Source organism: Pseudorca crassidens, chromosome 3 (assembly GCF_039906515.1).
Source record: "Pseudorca crassidens isolate mPseCra1 chromosome 3, mPseCra1.hap1, whole genome shotgun sequence".
NCBI lineage: Eukaryota > Metazoa > Chordata > Mammalia > Artiodactyla > Delphinidae > Pseudorca > Pseudorca crassidens.
In genome coordinates this window covers 160,151,168-160,166,867 of record NC_090298.1, presented here as the reverse complement: position 1 = coordinate 160,166,867, position 15,700 = coordinate 160,151,168, and the positions used below count along the sequence as shown (strand labels likewise).

The 15,700-nt window shown below is 51.8% G+C and overlaps 1 protein-coding gene across 1 annotated transcript; it reads left to right on the top strand.

Moving 5' to 3' along the window:
• Positions 1-242: 242 nt before the first annotated feature.
• On the top strand, positions 243-14,338 carry PLVAP (plasmalemma vesicle associated protein). Its single transcript, XM_067733162.1, has 6 exons — positions 243-717; positions 6,324-6,420; positions 6,539-7,251; positions 9,200-9,257; positions 9,393-9,474; positions 13,695-14,338. The coding sequence occupies exons 1-6, from the start codon at positions 349-351 to the stop codon at positions 13,699-13,701; spliced, it is 1,326 nt and encodes a 441-aa protein (XP_067589263.1). The 5' UTR covers positions 243-348; the 3' UTR covers positions 13,702-14,338.
• The last annotated feature ends 1,362 nt before the right edge of the window (positions 14,339-15,700 follow it).

Below are 15,700 nucleotides of genomic sequence, written 5' to 3'. Positions count from 1 at the left end.
AGCTCTGGGCACAAAGCAAGGGCAGGTGGGGAAAATGAGGCTCAGCAAGGCCGAGAAGGCCTGGTCCCCTCGCCGGTGCCCCACCCAGCGTTAATCAGAGAGGCCCAGACGTGACATGGTGCCCTCCCCCCTTCCCTTCACAGCCCGGGTGGGAGTGTTGTGATAACCCACAGCCCCCGTTTCCTCCTGGCCAGGAAGGAGCCAGGCAGAGGAAGTATTAAGAGGAGTAATATAAACACTTCCCCCCTCCCCCCTGCCGTGGCAAGGTCTAGAAGGGGCAGAAGCCACCACCCAGAGCAGACCAGCCAGCAGAGCAGTGCCGGCGCACCGGGCAGAAGCTGGGAGGAGATGGGCTCGGCGATGGAGCACGGGGGACCCTATTCACGGGCGGGGGGCAGCCCGAGGGGCTGCTGGTACTACCTGCGCTATTTTTTCCTCTTTGTCTCGCTCATCCAATTCCTCATCATCCTGGGCCTTGTCCTCTTTATGGTCTACGGCAACGCGCACGTGAGTACCGAATCCAACCTGCAGGCCACCGAGCGCCGGGCTGACGGCCTCTACGGCCAGGTGGTGGGGCTCACAGCCTCCCAGGCCAACCTGTCCGAGAAGCTCAACCTCACCTCCCGCGCCAAGGATGCCATCATGCTGATGCTGCTAAACGCCCGCCGCGACCTGGACCGAATCAACGCCAGCTTCCGCCAGTGTCAGGCCGACCGGGTAAGTCCACAGGCCGGACACCCGTCCCGGGGAACCCCAGGCTGGTCACCTCACCTCTCTGAGTTTCACTTTCCTCGTTCATGAGACAGGGACAGTCACGGACCCTACGTTTTGCGTGCCGAGCCCGTGTAGAGAAGCAATGCATATTTTGTCCGTATATCTCATGCAATACTTGGGACACACTTAGGCTAAAATAGGATTTGTGGTCTATCTGGAGTTCAAGTTGAACTGGGCATCCGGTCTGTGGTCAGACCTAGGCCCATGGCTTAATGTGTATAAAGCGCCCAGAATGTACCAGCACACACTAGCTGCAAGTTAAGAGCGGGCTTAATAAACGCTCAGAGTGTTGGATTCTTAGCAATTGGTATGAATGGTTCAGGTTTGCCTGAGGTTGGATGTCCGCTTAGGAAATATTATCTCTTCGTTGAGTCCCAGGAGGTAGGGAGAAGATTTCAAACCCTTTTGCAGAGGGGAAATGGAGGCCTAAGGAAAGAGGTGGCTTGTTGGGGGACGGGGGGCAGCAGGGAGCAGAAATGAGCAACCCTGGGTCTCGTGGAGACTGTCATCCCCCCCTCGTACCCCCAACTCCTGTCAAACGCACTCAGCAAGATCCCCCATGTTCTCACACATACACGATTCCTCTGAGGAGGTCCCGTTCCTGGGAACACTGAGGAGATGTTGCCTCCTCAGGCTTTGGCTGGAATGGGGTGAGAGAAGGGGTGGGCAGGGGAAGGGAAGGGTTGGGGAGAGGGGCAGGCTCTCTTTCTCCCACAGGAGGTGTCTGGGCTGTTTGGGGCAGGGGACCGTGGAAAAAAAAGGCCTTTACTGGGGCTTCAGACCACCCAGCCCCTGCCACTGGGCAGGAAGGATGTGCACAGCTCCCCTCAGAACTGCCCAGGCAAGGGTGAGGTCTCCCCATCTCATTCCCCCAGGACAGGGCCGGTCCCCCTTAGATCCTCAGAAAAAGGTGAGTCTCCCTCAGACCCCCAAATGAGGCAAGTCCCCCCTCAGACCACAGGGCTGGACCATGTACCCCCTCAAATGCTCCCCACTCCTGACAAGGGCAGCTCCCTCAGACTTCTCAGTTCCCGGGAACTGGCCCTTTTGAATCTTTCAGGACACGCATGGTCTTCCGGTCCAGGAGCCATTAGCAATCCCAGGATCATAAAGTTTTATTCTTTTGTTTTTTGGATTTTGTTTTTCGTTTCTGGCCACGCTGCGCTAGGATCTTAATTCCCCCACCAGGGATGGAACCCATGCCCTATGCAGTGGAAGCCCAGGGTCTTAACCACTGGACCTCCAGGGAAATCCCTTTTTTGTTGTTGTTTTTGGTTTGGGTTTTTTTTGTTTTTATCATAAAGTTTCAGACATTCACACGCATCTCCGAATCCCGGACGGTCCCATCGTAGAATATTAGAAATCTAAGAATCTGCCTCTTTACAACTTTAAATTTTGAAAATCGTAGCTTTCCCCCAACACACAAGTTGACAAATTCCTCTGTCCTGGAACCCCTCAGGGTTTTCTCCAAGGACCCCCCAGGAAGCGGGCACTGATGCTGGGGAGTAGCCCCACCCCTGCCACGGCAGCCCCACATGTCTGATGGTACCAAGTATGAATTTTGATCTTTCCCCGATCCTGGTGGTGCTATGAGATGGATTTTTTTCTTAAATTCTCTGCAAATGCAGTTGCATTTCTGGCTCTGAGACCCTGGGAGAGAAAGGGGAAATTAACTCAGTGTTTTTTTTTTAGGCTATGCCCTACTCTGCCTGGGTCAAGGAAGCACCTCCACCCAGGACGCATGCGGGAGAGATTTTTTTTGTCATGGATTTTTCTTTATCCAGCATTCGTAATAATCTTTTTGATGGTCAAATTATCCTGAAATAGGCCGTAGGAACACCCTCAATCTGGCTCCTGTGTCTTTTGGTGGAACTCCATTAGTCTTTGAGAGCTTCCTTGCTTTATGTCCTAACAAATATTCCAGAAAACCCTTCAGACTGTTTATACTTGTTCACTAATCAATTAGTTCTCTCCCTCTGAGTCCAGGGCAACCATGGCTACAGGAAAGTGAGGGAGAGACTCCTGAATTACTTCATAAAGACGTACCTGAACACTCCTTAACGAGAGAAGATACTTTTTTTTGTATTGTCGGATTGCACTCGATCTAAGTAAATAGTCTTCTCAACATCTTGACATCTGAGAACCTGTGCAGAAAAATACTTCTGTATTTTTGGGAGCTATCTCCTCCAACTGGAAGAAAACCTCTTTCGCACTTCATCTTTGGAGGCAACTCGTACCCTGAGATCTTCCCTTTCTGTAGTTAAGGCTTTTGAAAACAGACGTCACTGGAGCTTCCAGAGCTATTTCTGTCCTCCCCCATGCCCAGGTCATTAGGACAGGGCCAGCTTCCAAAGGAGTAAGGACAAAAAGTGGCAGAAAGGCACACCCTCTTCACCCTTCATACCTTTCCTTGTTATATTTCTGCAGAGCGTTCTGTTCCAAAGTTTTAAAGACATAAAAAACGTTATAAAGTTAAAATGTAATTCACATGCCATACAATTAGCCCATTTCAAGTGTACATAACGGGGACTTACCTGGCGGTCCAGCGGTTGTGACTCACCCTTCCACCGCAGGGGACACTGCAGGGGACACGGGTTCGATCCCTGGTCCGGGAACTAAGATCCTGCATGCCGTGTGGTGCGGCCAAAAAGAATAGTAATAATTAAGTGTCTATAATTTTTTAAAAAAGTGTAGATGAAAGAAAAATGTGTACATAACAATGATTTTTAGTACATTCACAGAGTTGGGCAACCGTCAGCACAATTCAGTTTAGAACATTTTCATCACCCCCAAGAGAAACGCCACCAGCAGTCACTTCCCCTTCCCCCTCACCCAGCCTCTGACAAACACAAATCTGCTGTATGTTTCTATGGATTTACTTACTCCAGAGATTTCCTTTAAATGGAATCCTGCACTATATGCCCTTTTGTGTCTGGGTTCTCACCCTCAGCATGATGTTTTCAAGGTTCATCCTCATTGTAGCGTGTGTCAATGCTTCATTCCTTTTGATAGTCGAATAATATTCCACTGTACGGATGGATCACGTTTTATCCATTCATCTGTGGATGAAACACTTGGGCTGTTTCTACCTTTTCGCTACTGCTGTGAATATCTGTGTGCAAGTTTTAGTGTGAACATATGCTTCCATTGCTCTTGGGTATATATACCTAGGAGTGGAATTGCAGGGTCATAGTGTAATTCTATGTTTAACTTTTAGAAAAACTTGCCAGGCTGCTTTCCACTGTGGCGCCACCATTTTTACATTCCCATCAGTACTGCCTGCGAATTCTGTCTCTCCACATCCTTACCAACACTTGCCCATTCTTGTTTTTTGTTTTATTTATAGCCATCCTAATGGTTGTGAGGTGATATCTCATCATGGTTTTCATTTGCATTTCCTGATGACTGAAGATGATGAACATCTTTTGATGTGCTGGTTGACCTTTTATATATCTTCTCTGGAGAAATGTCTATTTCTCTGGAGAAATGTTCAGATGCTTTGCCTAGTTTTCAATTGGGTTGTTTTTTATGATTAATTTCTAAGAGTTTACTTTTATATATTCTGGTTACTATTCTCATCATCAGACACACGATTTGCAAATATTTTCCCATCTATGGGTTGTTTTTTTCCCTTTCTTAATGTTGTCCTTTCATGCACAAGTTTTTAAGTCCAATTTATCTGCTTTTTCTTCTGTTGCTTGTGCTTTTGGTATCATATCTAAGAAATCATTGCCAAATCCAAAGTCATGCAGAGTTAACACCTGTTTTCTTCTAAGGAGTTTTATAGCTTAAGCCCTTACATTTAGGTCTTGGACCCATCTTGAGCTAATTTTTGTATATGGTGTGAGGTAGGGGTCCAAATTCATTCCTTAGTATGTGGCTGTCCAGTTGTGCCAGCACCATTTGTTGAAGAGAATCTTCTTTCCCATGAAACGATCTTGGCATCTGTATTAGTTTGCTAGGCCTGTCTTACAGTACCACAAATCAGGTGGCTTAAATAACAGAAACTTTATTTTCGCACAAGCACACGTTCAAGATGTTGGCGGAATTCTTTCCTTCCCAGGCCCATCAGGATCTGTTCCATGTCTCTCTCCTTGGCCTGTTGATGGCTGTCTTCTCCCTGTGTCTTCACATCACGTTCCCTCTGTGCATGTCTGGGTGTCCAGATTTCCTCTTACAAGGACCCACCCTAATGACTTCATCTTAACTTAACTGCCTCTTTAAAGACCCTGTCTCCAAATACATTTACGTTCTGAGGTCCTGAGAATCAGGGCTTCAACATGGGAATTTGGGGTGGGGGACACAATCCAGCCCATAACAGCATTCTTGTCAAAAAAAAAAAAAAATCTGTTTTTCGGGGAATTCCCTGGCGGTCCAGTGGTTGGGACTCAGCGCTTTCACTGCTGAGGGCACAGGTTCAATCCCTGGTTGGAGAATTAAGATTCCCCCAAGCCACACAGCACAGCCAAAATCCGTTATTAATTGGCCGTAAATGTTTTCAAGGTTCATTCAAGTTGTAGAATATATCAGTGCTTTGTTCCTTTTTATTGCCAAATAGTATTAATCATAACTTTTTTTTTATCTTGGTTGACTAAAATGCCTAGGGAAAGAGGTGGGTTTTTTTTTTTAATTTATTTATTTTGGCTGCGTTGGATCTTCATTGCTGCGCGCGGGCTTTTCTCTAGTTGCGGCCAGCGGGGGCTACTCTTCGTTGCAGTGTGCGGACTTCTTATTGCGGTGGCTTCTCTTGTTGTGGAGCACGGGCTCTAGGCGCACGGGCTTCAGTAGTTGTGGCACGTGGGCTCAGTAGTTGTGGCTCTTGGGCTCTAGAGCACAGGCCCAGTAGTTGTGGCGCACAGGCTTAGTTGCTCCACGGTATGTGGGATCTTCCCAGACCAGGAATCGAACCCATGTCCCCTGCATTGGCAGTCAGATTCTTAACCATTGCACCACCAGGGAAGTCCAGGTGGGGTTTCTTTTAACTTTTTTTTTAATTGAATGAATGGAAGATCCTTTAAATTCTATAGTGCTTTACAGTTTTCAAAAGTTTCACACACATGATTTCATACAATCCCATAATACCCTTTTTTAAATTTCCTACCCCTATATTCCCCCTCCCCTCTTCCCTCTCCCCACTGGTAACCACTAGTTTGTTCTTTATCTGTGAGTCTGCTTCTGTTTTGTTATATTCACTAGTTTGTTGTATTTTTTAGATTCCACATATAAGTGATATCATACGATATTTGTCTTTCTCTGTCTAACTTATTTCACTTAGCATAATGCCCTCCAGGTCCATCCATGTGGCTGCAAGTGGCAAAATGTCATTCTTTTTTATGGCTGAGTAGTATTCCATTGTCTATAATCATAACAACTTTTGAAGATCAGACCAGCATCCCCTGTAGAGAAGCCATGTCCCTGTGAACTATGCCAACACAGACCACCTGGGTGCTGGATCTGAGGCCCCAGCCCTGAGAATCTGGGCAGCGCCGGGGGCAGGGGGTCCCACAGGAGCCGGACACTGAGCTCTGTCCTGTGTCACATCCGGACAGGTGATCTACATGAACAACCAGCGGTACATGGCTGCCATCATCTTGAGTGAGAAACAATGCCAAGAACAACTCAAAGAAAGTAACAAGAGCTGCGATGGTGAGTGGGTTAGGGTTAGGGTTACAATTATGGACAGTGGAGAGCAGGGTAGCTGACTCCTCACCCAGTCTCTTGGCAGCCCCCAACCTTCCTGACTCTTATGGTCCTATACCCTTAGCTTTGGCCCTCACACTGAACCAGAAAGCCGAGACACTGGAGGTGGAGCTGGCAAAGGAGAAGGTGGTATGTACCAAAGACAAGGACAGTCTGGCGTTGGGCAAGCGAGCGATGGAGGAACAGCTGGCCGAGTGCAGCAAAGCCCAGGAGCAGCAGCGGCAGGAGCGACAGCTGGCCGAGGACCGTCTGCAGAAGGTGCAGGCCCTCTGCCTCCCGCTGGACAAGGACAAGTTTGAGATCGAGCTGCGCAACCTCTGGAGGGACTCCATCATCCCGCGCTCCCTTGACAGCCTGGGCTACAGTATGTTCCATCCCCTTGGCTCGGAACTGCCCTCCATCCGGAGAACCTGCGACCACATGCCCACCCTCATGAGCTCCAAGGTGGAGGAGCTGGCCCGGAGCTTGCGGGCTGGCATCGAGCGTGTGACCCGTGAGAACTCGGACCTCCAGCGCCAGAAGCTGGAGGCCGAACAGGGTCTGCGCGCCAGTCAGGAGGCCAAGGAGAAGGTGGGGAAGGAGGCCCAGGCCCGGGAGGCCAAGCTCCAGGCTGAATGTGCCCGGCAGACCCAGCTGGCCCTGGAGGAGAAAGCAGTGCTGCGGAAGGAGCGTGACAACCTGGCCAAGGAGTTGGAGGAGAAGAAGCGGGAGGCTGAGCAGCTCAAGATACAGCTGGCTGTCAGCAACTCGGCCCTGGACACCTGCATCAAGGCGAAGGTGGGCCAGAGGTCCCTGGCTTCAGGTTGCATTCGGGGTGGGTCTGGAGGCCAAGCTGATGGTGATGTTGAAGTTGGGTTTGAACTTTTTTTTTTTTTTCTTGGTGTGGAGGTTGGCTTCCCAGTCTAGGTTGGGTTACTTAGACTCACTTGAGAATTTCACTGGTTTCACTGATGTCAGGATTGAGGCAGAGCTCGGAATGGGGATCAGCATTGAGAAAAGGTGTCGGGTTAAGACTGGAGTTGGAGGTCGGGTGGCTGTCAGGTCCAGGGTTGAGTGAGGGGCAAATCTAGAATTGTGGTTGCTTTGGGGTTGGGGTGAGCTGAGACACTGAGGGTGGATTTAGGCTTGAGGCTGAGATCAGACATGGGTGACTGTGCGTCTAATGCTTTAGGACTGTGGTTATGTATTAACATAGGGATTTTATTGGCATTAGGTTTGGGGTGGAGTTTGGATTGGGAATGACATTAAGAAAGGGTTAAGGACTGGGGTTGAGTTTAGGAAGGCAGGTGGGCCTCAAAATTGGCTTAAGTTTAGGATTAGGGACTCATCCAGTGTCGGTGTCAGGGTTGGGATGGGTTTGAGTTGAGTTGAAGGATCAGGGGGCACCAGGTTAAGGACTGGAAGTGATACTGGGGTTAGGGTGAGGGTTAAGGCAGGTCTAGAGAAAGGCTTCACGTGGACTGTAAATTTGTGGTTAGAGTTGGGTCAAGGTGGGTTCTTGGTGACTCCTGTGTCTAGAGTTGATTTGGGTTAAGGTTAGGGTTCCACGTAAGATTTCATTAGTCTTAGAATTAGGTTGAGTTTGGAGTTTGGATTGTGAGGAAAGGTTAAAAGTTGGGTCAGGGGTCACATGCAGGGTGGCTCTTGGATCAAGGATTTGGGGAAGAGCGAATCTAGGGTTTCAGGGGGTTTGGGATTGCATTCAGTTGAGGCTGGAGTGGAAGCTCAGGCGGGTGTAGGTGGTTGGTGGGCCTAGAGACGATTAGAAGTTTGGGGCCAAGGGCGGATTCAGAACTTCATGGGCATTAAGATTGGAATTGGCATTGACCGTGGGCTAGGAGTTGAGATTGGGCTGCATTTAGGGTGGCTGGTGTTAGGATATATTCGACGTGAAGGATTAGGTGAGCCTGGGCTTCGAGTGCAGGTCAAGACTGGGTCTAGAGTAGAAGCCGGGTGGACGTTGATCTTGGGCTGAGGCTGGGCTGGGGTTCTAACTCAGGTGGAGGCTGAGGTCTGAGGTTGAGCTGGGGTTGAGCGTGGTATGGGGAAGGTATTTATGGGTGGCTGTAGTGGAGTGCCGGGCTGGCGCTGAGGGAATGGGGGTGGGGGGGTAGATTTTTCATAGCGGCTGGGTCTAGGGGATGGGCTATGGTCAGAGTTAGATGTAAAGTTATGATCAGATCAGGTTTGTCATTGGGACTGGGTTAAGGTCAGGCTTTGATTCTAAGGGAGGGTCTGTTTTCAGGTTGGGATCTGATTTTAGGTGACTGAGTTCAGAACTGGTTTTGGATTTCAGGTTTGGAAAGATCGTCTCAGGGTCCTTCAAGGGATGGCATTGAGGATCGAGGGCCAGTTGGTTTACAGAGTGGGTCAGCTTCAGTCTGGAGCGGGGCTGGGTTGGGTGGATGGACTCCGATGGGGTCTTGGATTGGAGTCAGGCTGGCACCAAGGCTGTAATGGAGACCGTGGCAGGACCCCTGCAGAGTGGGGTCTCCGGGGGCTGCCAAGGGAAGCCGGTCCCTGCAGTCCCCGATCATTTGAAGGCAGGTGTCTACAGGTGGTTATATATCCATCATCACGTGTCCTTCTCCATGGGTATCTGTCTGTTTTCTCTGCCCTGGAAGGAACTCAGGTCTCCAAGGGTGTGGAGAGGCAGGAAACTCCCTGGGACTCGTGTTTGGGATCCCTGGCCTCCACCAACCTCCTTTCACCCTTCTTCCCACAGTCGCAGTCAATACCAGTGCCAAGACCTGCAGGCCCTGCCCCCAATCCCCCGCCCATTGGTGAGTGACAGAGGGCAGAGCCAGGAGAGGGGGGCGGATTCCACCTTGGATCCTGGGTTGCCAGCCCATTCCCTGACCCTGGGGGGATGGTTACTAAGGCATTAGGTCGGGGCTGACCCCTCCCTCTCTTGGCAGACCCAGCTGGGCTGGAGGAATTCAAGAGGAGGATCCTGGAGTCCCAGCGACCCCCTGCCAGCAGTGTCTTAGCATCAGCTAGGTGAGGCTCTGGACAGGCTGAGACAGTTCAGTCTCAGGCTTTGGATGAGGCTGGGTACAGGACTGGGGTGGAGGGAGGCTCGCATCACACTTGTTGCTTCCTTAATCGAGCACTTGCTGTATACCAGGCCCTATGCTGGACCCAGGGGATACAGCAGTGACCAAGACACACACAGTTCCATTCATGAAACTCCCGAGTAGTGGGCCAAAGAGACAATGAAGGAGGCAGGGTGACCAAGAACCTGCCACGATCGGATGCTTACTGTGATCTTGGCACAGTCCTAAGCTCTCTGCCCAATTAACTCATTTAATCCTCAGAATCCTAATCCGTGGGTGAGCTACTGTTATCCCCACTTTCTGGATGAAGCAAATGAGGCACAGAGAGGGTGTGCATCGTGCCCCAGGTAACACAGCCAGAGCTGGGACATGAACCTAGGCGATCAGACTCCAGACAGGAAAGGGAGGGCCTGGATGATGAAGGGACCTTTGAGCTGGAGGCTAGACAAGAGCTGGCCTGGGGGAAGGCAAGGGGAACAGTGCTCCAGGTGGCAAGAACAGCCAGGGCAAAGGCCCTGTGGACGGACTAGGGTGGCAGAAGTGAACAGAGCCGAGGAAGGGGAAGAGGGAGAGCAGTGTCCGAGAGTGACCCTGGGCCTCTCACTCCACCCTTCTGAGCTGCACTTTCTACTTCTTTAAAAATGAGGGTCTCTGGGCTTCCCTGGTGGCGCAGTGGTTGAGAGCCCGCCTGACGATGCAGGGGACGTGAGTTCGTGCCCCGGTCCGGGAAGATCCCACATGCCGCGGAACGGCTGGGCCCATGAGCTATGGCCGCTGAGCCTGCGCGTCCGGAGCCTGTGCTCCGCAACGGGAGAGGCCACAACAGTGAGAGGCCCACATACCGCAAAAAAAAAAAAAAAAAAAAAAAAAAAATGGGGGTCTCTGAAATCAAAGGCATGCAAATGCTTTGCCAGCCGTCAAGTGCTGTCCACACATGGCTGGAGGAGCAAGGAACCCAGAGCCTCAGTGGGGAGCATCAAGGGTGCCTGGCACATGTTCAGGTGATGGCTCCATGCCTTTGACCCCCTCACTGCCTCCCAGGGCCTGGTCATCTCTTGGACGACACCCTGTGCGTCACGGGGAAGGTGACTCAGACCACAGCTCCAAGAACACCCTGTGCTCCCTCCAGGGTCACTCTTACACCCCCCCCAACCCCCCACCCCCTACCCTGTTCAGGACCACACTGCTGACCTAGGATGGGCAGCCCATTTGCAGTTTAGGACCTGAGGTTCAAGGAGGTATGTGGGATTTTTGTCAGACCCCTCTGATCCCAAGGCCTGTAGCATCAGTTTTGCCACCAGGCTATGGTGAAGCGAGGTCTATTTCAGCCCCAGGGTGCTAAACAAAGCCCTTGGGGCCAAAAAGATTTCCAAACGTCTGCCATTAACTCCCCACGGTCCTCCGCAGCCAGCTCCATCTTCACTATGCCTCTTCTTACATACTCCCTCTGACGGGGAGCTCACCCCCTTACAGAACTGGGTCCCCTCGCTCTGGATAGCTCTGCCTGGGAGAAATCCCTCAGCCTCGGGCAGCCTGCAGAGAGGGAAGCAAGGGGGTAGGGAGAAGACCCTGCTCTGAGCAAACAGTTTTCCTCTCTCCATCTTGGCCTGAAGCCATCATGGCAAGGAAGGAGGTTCTATTATTATCCCCATTTCTCAGAGGAGGGAACTGAGGCCCCAGGGAAGTGATCAGCCCGGGGTCATGCGTCAGCAAGTCAGGGATGGAGCCAGGCACCCAGTCCAAGCCTGTCCCGGTCGCAGCTGAGGATGGGGAAGCTCTTGACATTGTTTACCCCAAATGACGTCCACCCCCCCCCCCCCCGCCCACCGCCACAGAGGAAACAATGTGTACTTAAGCCTGTGCCCCTCCTGCTTCTCTCTGCAGTGTCACAGGAAGGGCTTCTGGTCCATGGGCTCCCGCCTTGATTTGCCTTCCTCTGAGAGAGGGGCCGGGCATGAGCAGGCTGGGGTCTTCGGCTCCGGTTTTGAGCCCCAGCTCGGCCAGGCACTCAGTGGACAGCCAGTGAGTGACTGAATCGTAACGTCCAAATTTTATATGCACCCAACAGGGGACCAGATCCGAGGCCCCGCATCAAATCACCCACCCCATGATGGGGACTGTTGATTCCTTTTCCACTCATTCCTTCCGGGCCTCGAGAAAGTCTGCGCTGCTGCTAACTCACCCTAATGCCTCCCAGACCCTTGCAGTTCTCCCATATTCACAGAGGGAGGGCAGACCCAGGCTCCGGCGTCAGCTGCACTTGAGAACATGGTCTTGCTTTTTCATTGAACATTTTTAAGTGGTTTTCTATTAATGGCAAATGCACCAGCTTTCCTTTACTTGGTAAGACTGAGTATCCTTTGGAGATCACTTTATTTAAATTAAAAAAACACAACACAATGGAGGTGAAGACAAATATTAAGTGAATATTGGTGTAGCGGCTACGTGGCTGGAGATGGCACAAGTCACAATGTGGAAGGTTGAAGATGGGAGCTCAGCCCTGGCTCTGAGCCGAGCACACAGTGAGTGTCGATTCAAGTTCACTGCCATCACTATGACCGTTTGTTTTTTCTTTCAACCCATATTTCTTGAGCAGCTGCTGGGTGCTGAGGACACAGGGAGGAACAAGGCACAGAAATCCAAATCCCCACCCTCGTGCGGCTGACAGTCTAGTGGGGGAGGTGGATGACAAACCAGATGAGGGAGCCATGATAGGGACCCTTGGTGATGAGTGAAACAGAAAAGGGATGAGGAAGCTTGAGGAGGTTGGACTTTTCCGCGGGGGTGGGGTGGGGGCGGGGCCAGGGCAGGCTTCACTGAGGAGGTGACATTTGAGCAGAGAACTAAAGATGAGGGAGGAGCCATGAGGGGATTCTCAGAAGGGTGCACCAGGCAGTGAGCGCAGCCCGTGCAAAGGCCCTGAGGCAGGACCATCCATGCCCGGTGAGTTTGAGTGAGGCAGCTGGTGTGGCTGGAGCTGAGTGATCGAGGGGAGAGTGGGAGGAGGTGAGGTCAGGATAAATCAGGCAGGGCCTTGGGGCTGCAGTGAGGACTTTGGGAGCCCTGGGAAGGCTGTGAACAGCAGAGGATGTGACCCGACTCAGGTGTTCACAGGCTCATTCTGGTCGCTGTTGTGGAGGGTGAAGGTGGGAACCTGAGACAGGGGTGAAGGCGACTGTGCTGGTCCAGATGAGCGATGGGGTTTAGGAGCCCCAGTCTCTGAAAATGGCCAGGGATGACCCTCCCTTGCAGGCTGGTGAGCAGGAGTAGTTAAAGGATGTCTGTCGGGGCTGCCTTGGAGCCTGTGAATTCTGGTAGAGGACAGAGCCTGGAGCTGGGAAGGGGGGCACCAGAGCCAGCCAAGGAACGTGAGGCTGCGGGGGCCCCAGGGAAGAGCCAGGGAAGGAAGGGAGGGGGCCAGCGGAAGCAGGACTTGGCAGAGGCCCCCACCTCCCCCATCAGGAAACAGCCTCTGAGCCAACCTCTGACCCCTCGTGAGAACCTTTGGCAGGCCCAGGAGGGGGAGGGGCATCCCAGACAGCGGGATGGCTCCTGCAAAGGCGAGGGGGAGGGGCGGAAGTGAAGTGATGGCTCTGAGAATTTGGGGGGTACTTTGTCAGGTTTTGATTCCCCAGTGGGGAGGCCTGGTGGGGGCACAGTGGGTGGAGCCTTGAATGCCAGATACAGAAGATCTGGCTTTGTCCCAAGGGCGCTGGGGAGCCATGGGAGCATGTGAGTAGGGGCAGGCTCATTAGAAAAACCCTCCTGGGAATGAGTGAGGGGCCAGGTCTAGGTCAGTTCTGTGTAGACCAAAAGGGAAACTGAGGCCCTGCCTGGGGGGCGGGGACTTTGGGCAAACACCCAGGATCCCCAGGGCCTTAGGGAGCAAAGAGGAGAGAGTCAGGCAGACTGCAACAGAGGCCGGAGCACAGGAGGCAGTCCCTCTCAACCTCAGTCTATATAATGGATAGGCACACATCTCAGTCCCACCTGTCCCACAGAGGTTCAACAAGGCGAAATCTAAGGGCAGGTTGAAACCGGCAGGAGCCCTAGGGTTCTTGGGAACACGAAGGGGCCCAGGGGAAGAGGCAGGCCCAGGCGAGGTTTGTCCTGCCGTCTGTCTGTCTGACTGACTATTGTATTCCCATCTCCTTCCTGCCCCAGTGGCTGAGGAGGCTCTAGGCCCCGAGGACCGAGGGCTGGCCCCGACTCACCGGTCTGGAGACTAGGTGCAGCGAGACGCCCACGGCGAGGGACACAGCCAGGGTGGAGTCAGATAACGCACGCACGACAAAGGGGGCGCCCTTGGCCTGCGTCCTCTGCTCATCCTCCGCCACACCGCACCCACACCCCCTAACACTCTCTCCGCACCACACAATCCCTCACCCCCTAGATGCCGGGACGACGTCACAGATGCAGTGACATCAATCACACAGACGTGGTGGTGACGTCACACAGAGACAAGGCAATGACATCACAGAGATACACGGCGCCATCACACACGCACTTTCTGCCCAGCCCTTGCCCAGAATCACATCCTTTTGTGCACGCTGGTCAAGGCACCCACAGCATCCCACACTCAGCTGGAGCATCTTAGCGCTCCAGGTCTGGGGGAGTGAGAACAGGAAGACATTCACCTTCGTCCTCCCCTGAGAGTTTCCAGGCCCCCGAGAGAGGGAGCATCTGGTCCAGGGGACCCCTCAGAGCCCACGAGGGTGCTGCCCCTTCACTCTCTCTCCCCTCCATATCCAGCCCTGCCTGTGACCCATATAAATGTTAGTGGCACTAAATAAATGTTATCAAATCCCTTCAAAGACTCCAGAGTCATGATTTCTGCTTTGAAAAGGTACCATCAGGCTCTGAGTGAGAAAAAAAAACTAGGAATAAGATGAAAGCTGAAGAATCCCATCGCCAGCGTCCCCAGGTCAGAAGACCCTTCAACCCGGAGCAAACGTGAGTAGACACCAGCTTCCCCCAAGCGGTAGGCATCTCCATATGTGAAGAGAAATGGCAAAATCATAGTCAATAAGGGTTTCATGAAATGCCTACAAAACCCCACATTGTGACAGCATTGTTGTCAATTTAGTGTTTGTTTAAAATAGCAGCTTTTTCTCCTATTTTTTAAAAAAGCATATATTTAAAAGCAGTTTCTTAAATAAATACAAATAAAAAGCGGTTTCTGAAAAAGCAGATTATCTATTTGTAGCTTTTGTTTTTGCTAGGTTTGCAGAGATTCCCCCAGGTACAGACAACAATTACTGAGGTACCACAGCCTGTTTTGCAGGAACTCCTCCTCACCAAAATGATTCCAGAACAATATCACAAAAGTCCCAGGCATTTGTTTTGTTTGAGGTTTTTTGGTGGGAAGATGGGATGTTAGAAAGGGCACCAGTGTCCAATTAGGGAGCACTTCAACTGACTGATCACTAAATTAGCAGGAAGCCGGGGAAATTTTGCACATTAGAGGAACACAGGGAAATCACAACATACCCAACAGACTGGGGAAAAAAGTGTTAAAAAGCTATAATACCGACTGCTGGTGAAGATGTAGAGAAAAGGGCATTTTCCTACGGGACTGGTAAAAATGCACATCTCATCCTGGCCCTTCTGGAATTAGTTTGATGATATTTAATAAAAATGAAGACAGGGAATTCCCTGGTAGTCCAGTGGGTAGGACTCTGCCCTTTCACTGACCAGAGCCCGGGTTCAATCCCTGGTCGGGCAACTAAGATCCCGCAAGCTGTGTGGCGTGACCAAAAAAAGAAAAGTGAAGACATACAAATCCTTCGGCTCAGCAATCCCATTCCTGGGACTTTATCCCCGAGAAGTGAAAACTCCAGGAAACAAAGCAAATGGCCATTGGTGGTAAATGGCCTAAAAATTGTGGTCAAGGGCTTCCCTGGTGGCGCAGTGGTTGAGAGTCCGCCTGCCGATGCAGGGGACATGGGTTCGTGCCCCGGTCCGGGAAGATCCCACATGCCACGGAGCGGCTGGGCCCGTGAGCCATGGCCGCTGAGCCTGCACGTCCGGAGCTTGTGCTCCGCAACGGGAGAGGCCACAGCAGTGGGAGGCCCGCGTATCGCAAAAAAAAAAAAAAAAAAAATTGTGGTCCAGAATCTCAGCTTGTCTGTCTCTCCACTTTGATTCCCTCCCAGCCCATCCCCTGGGAC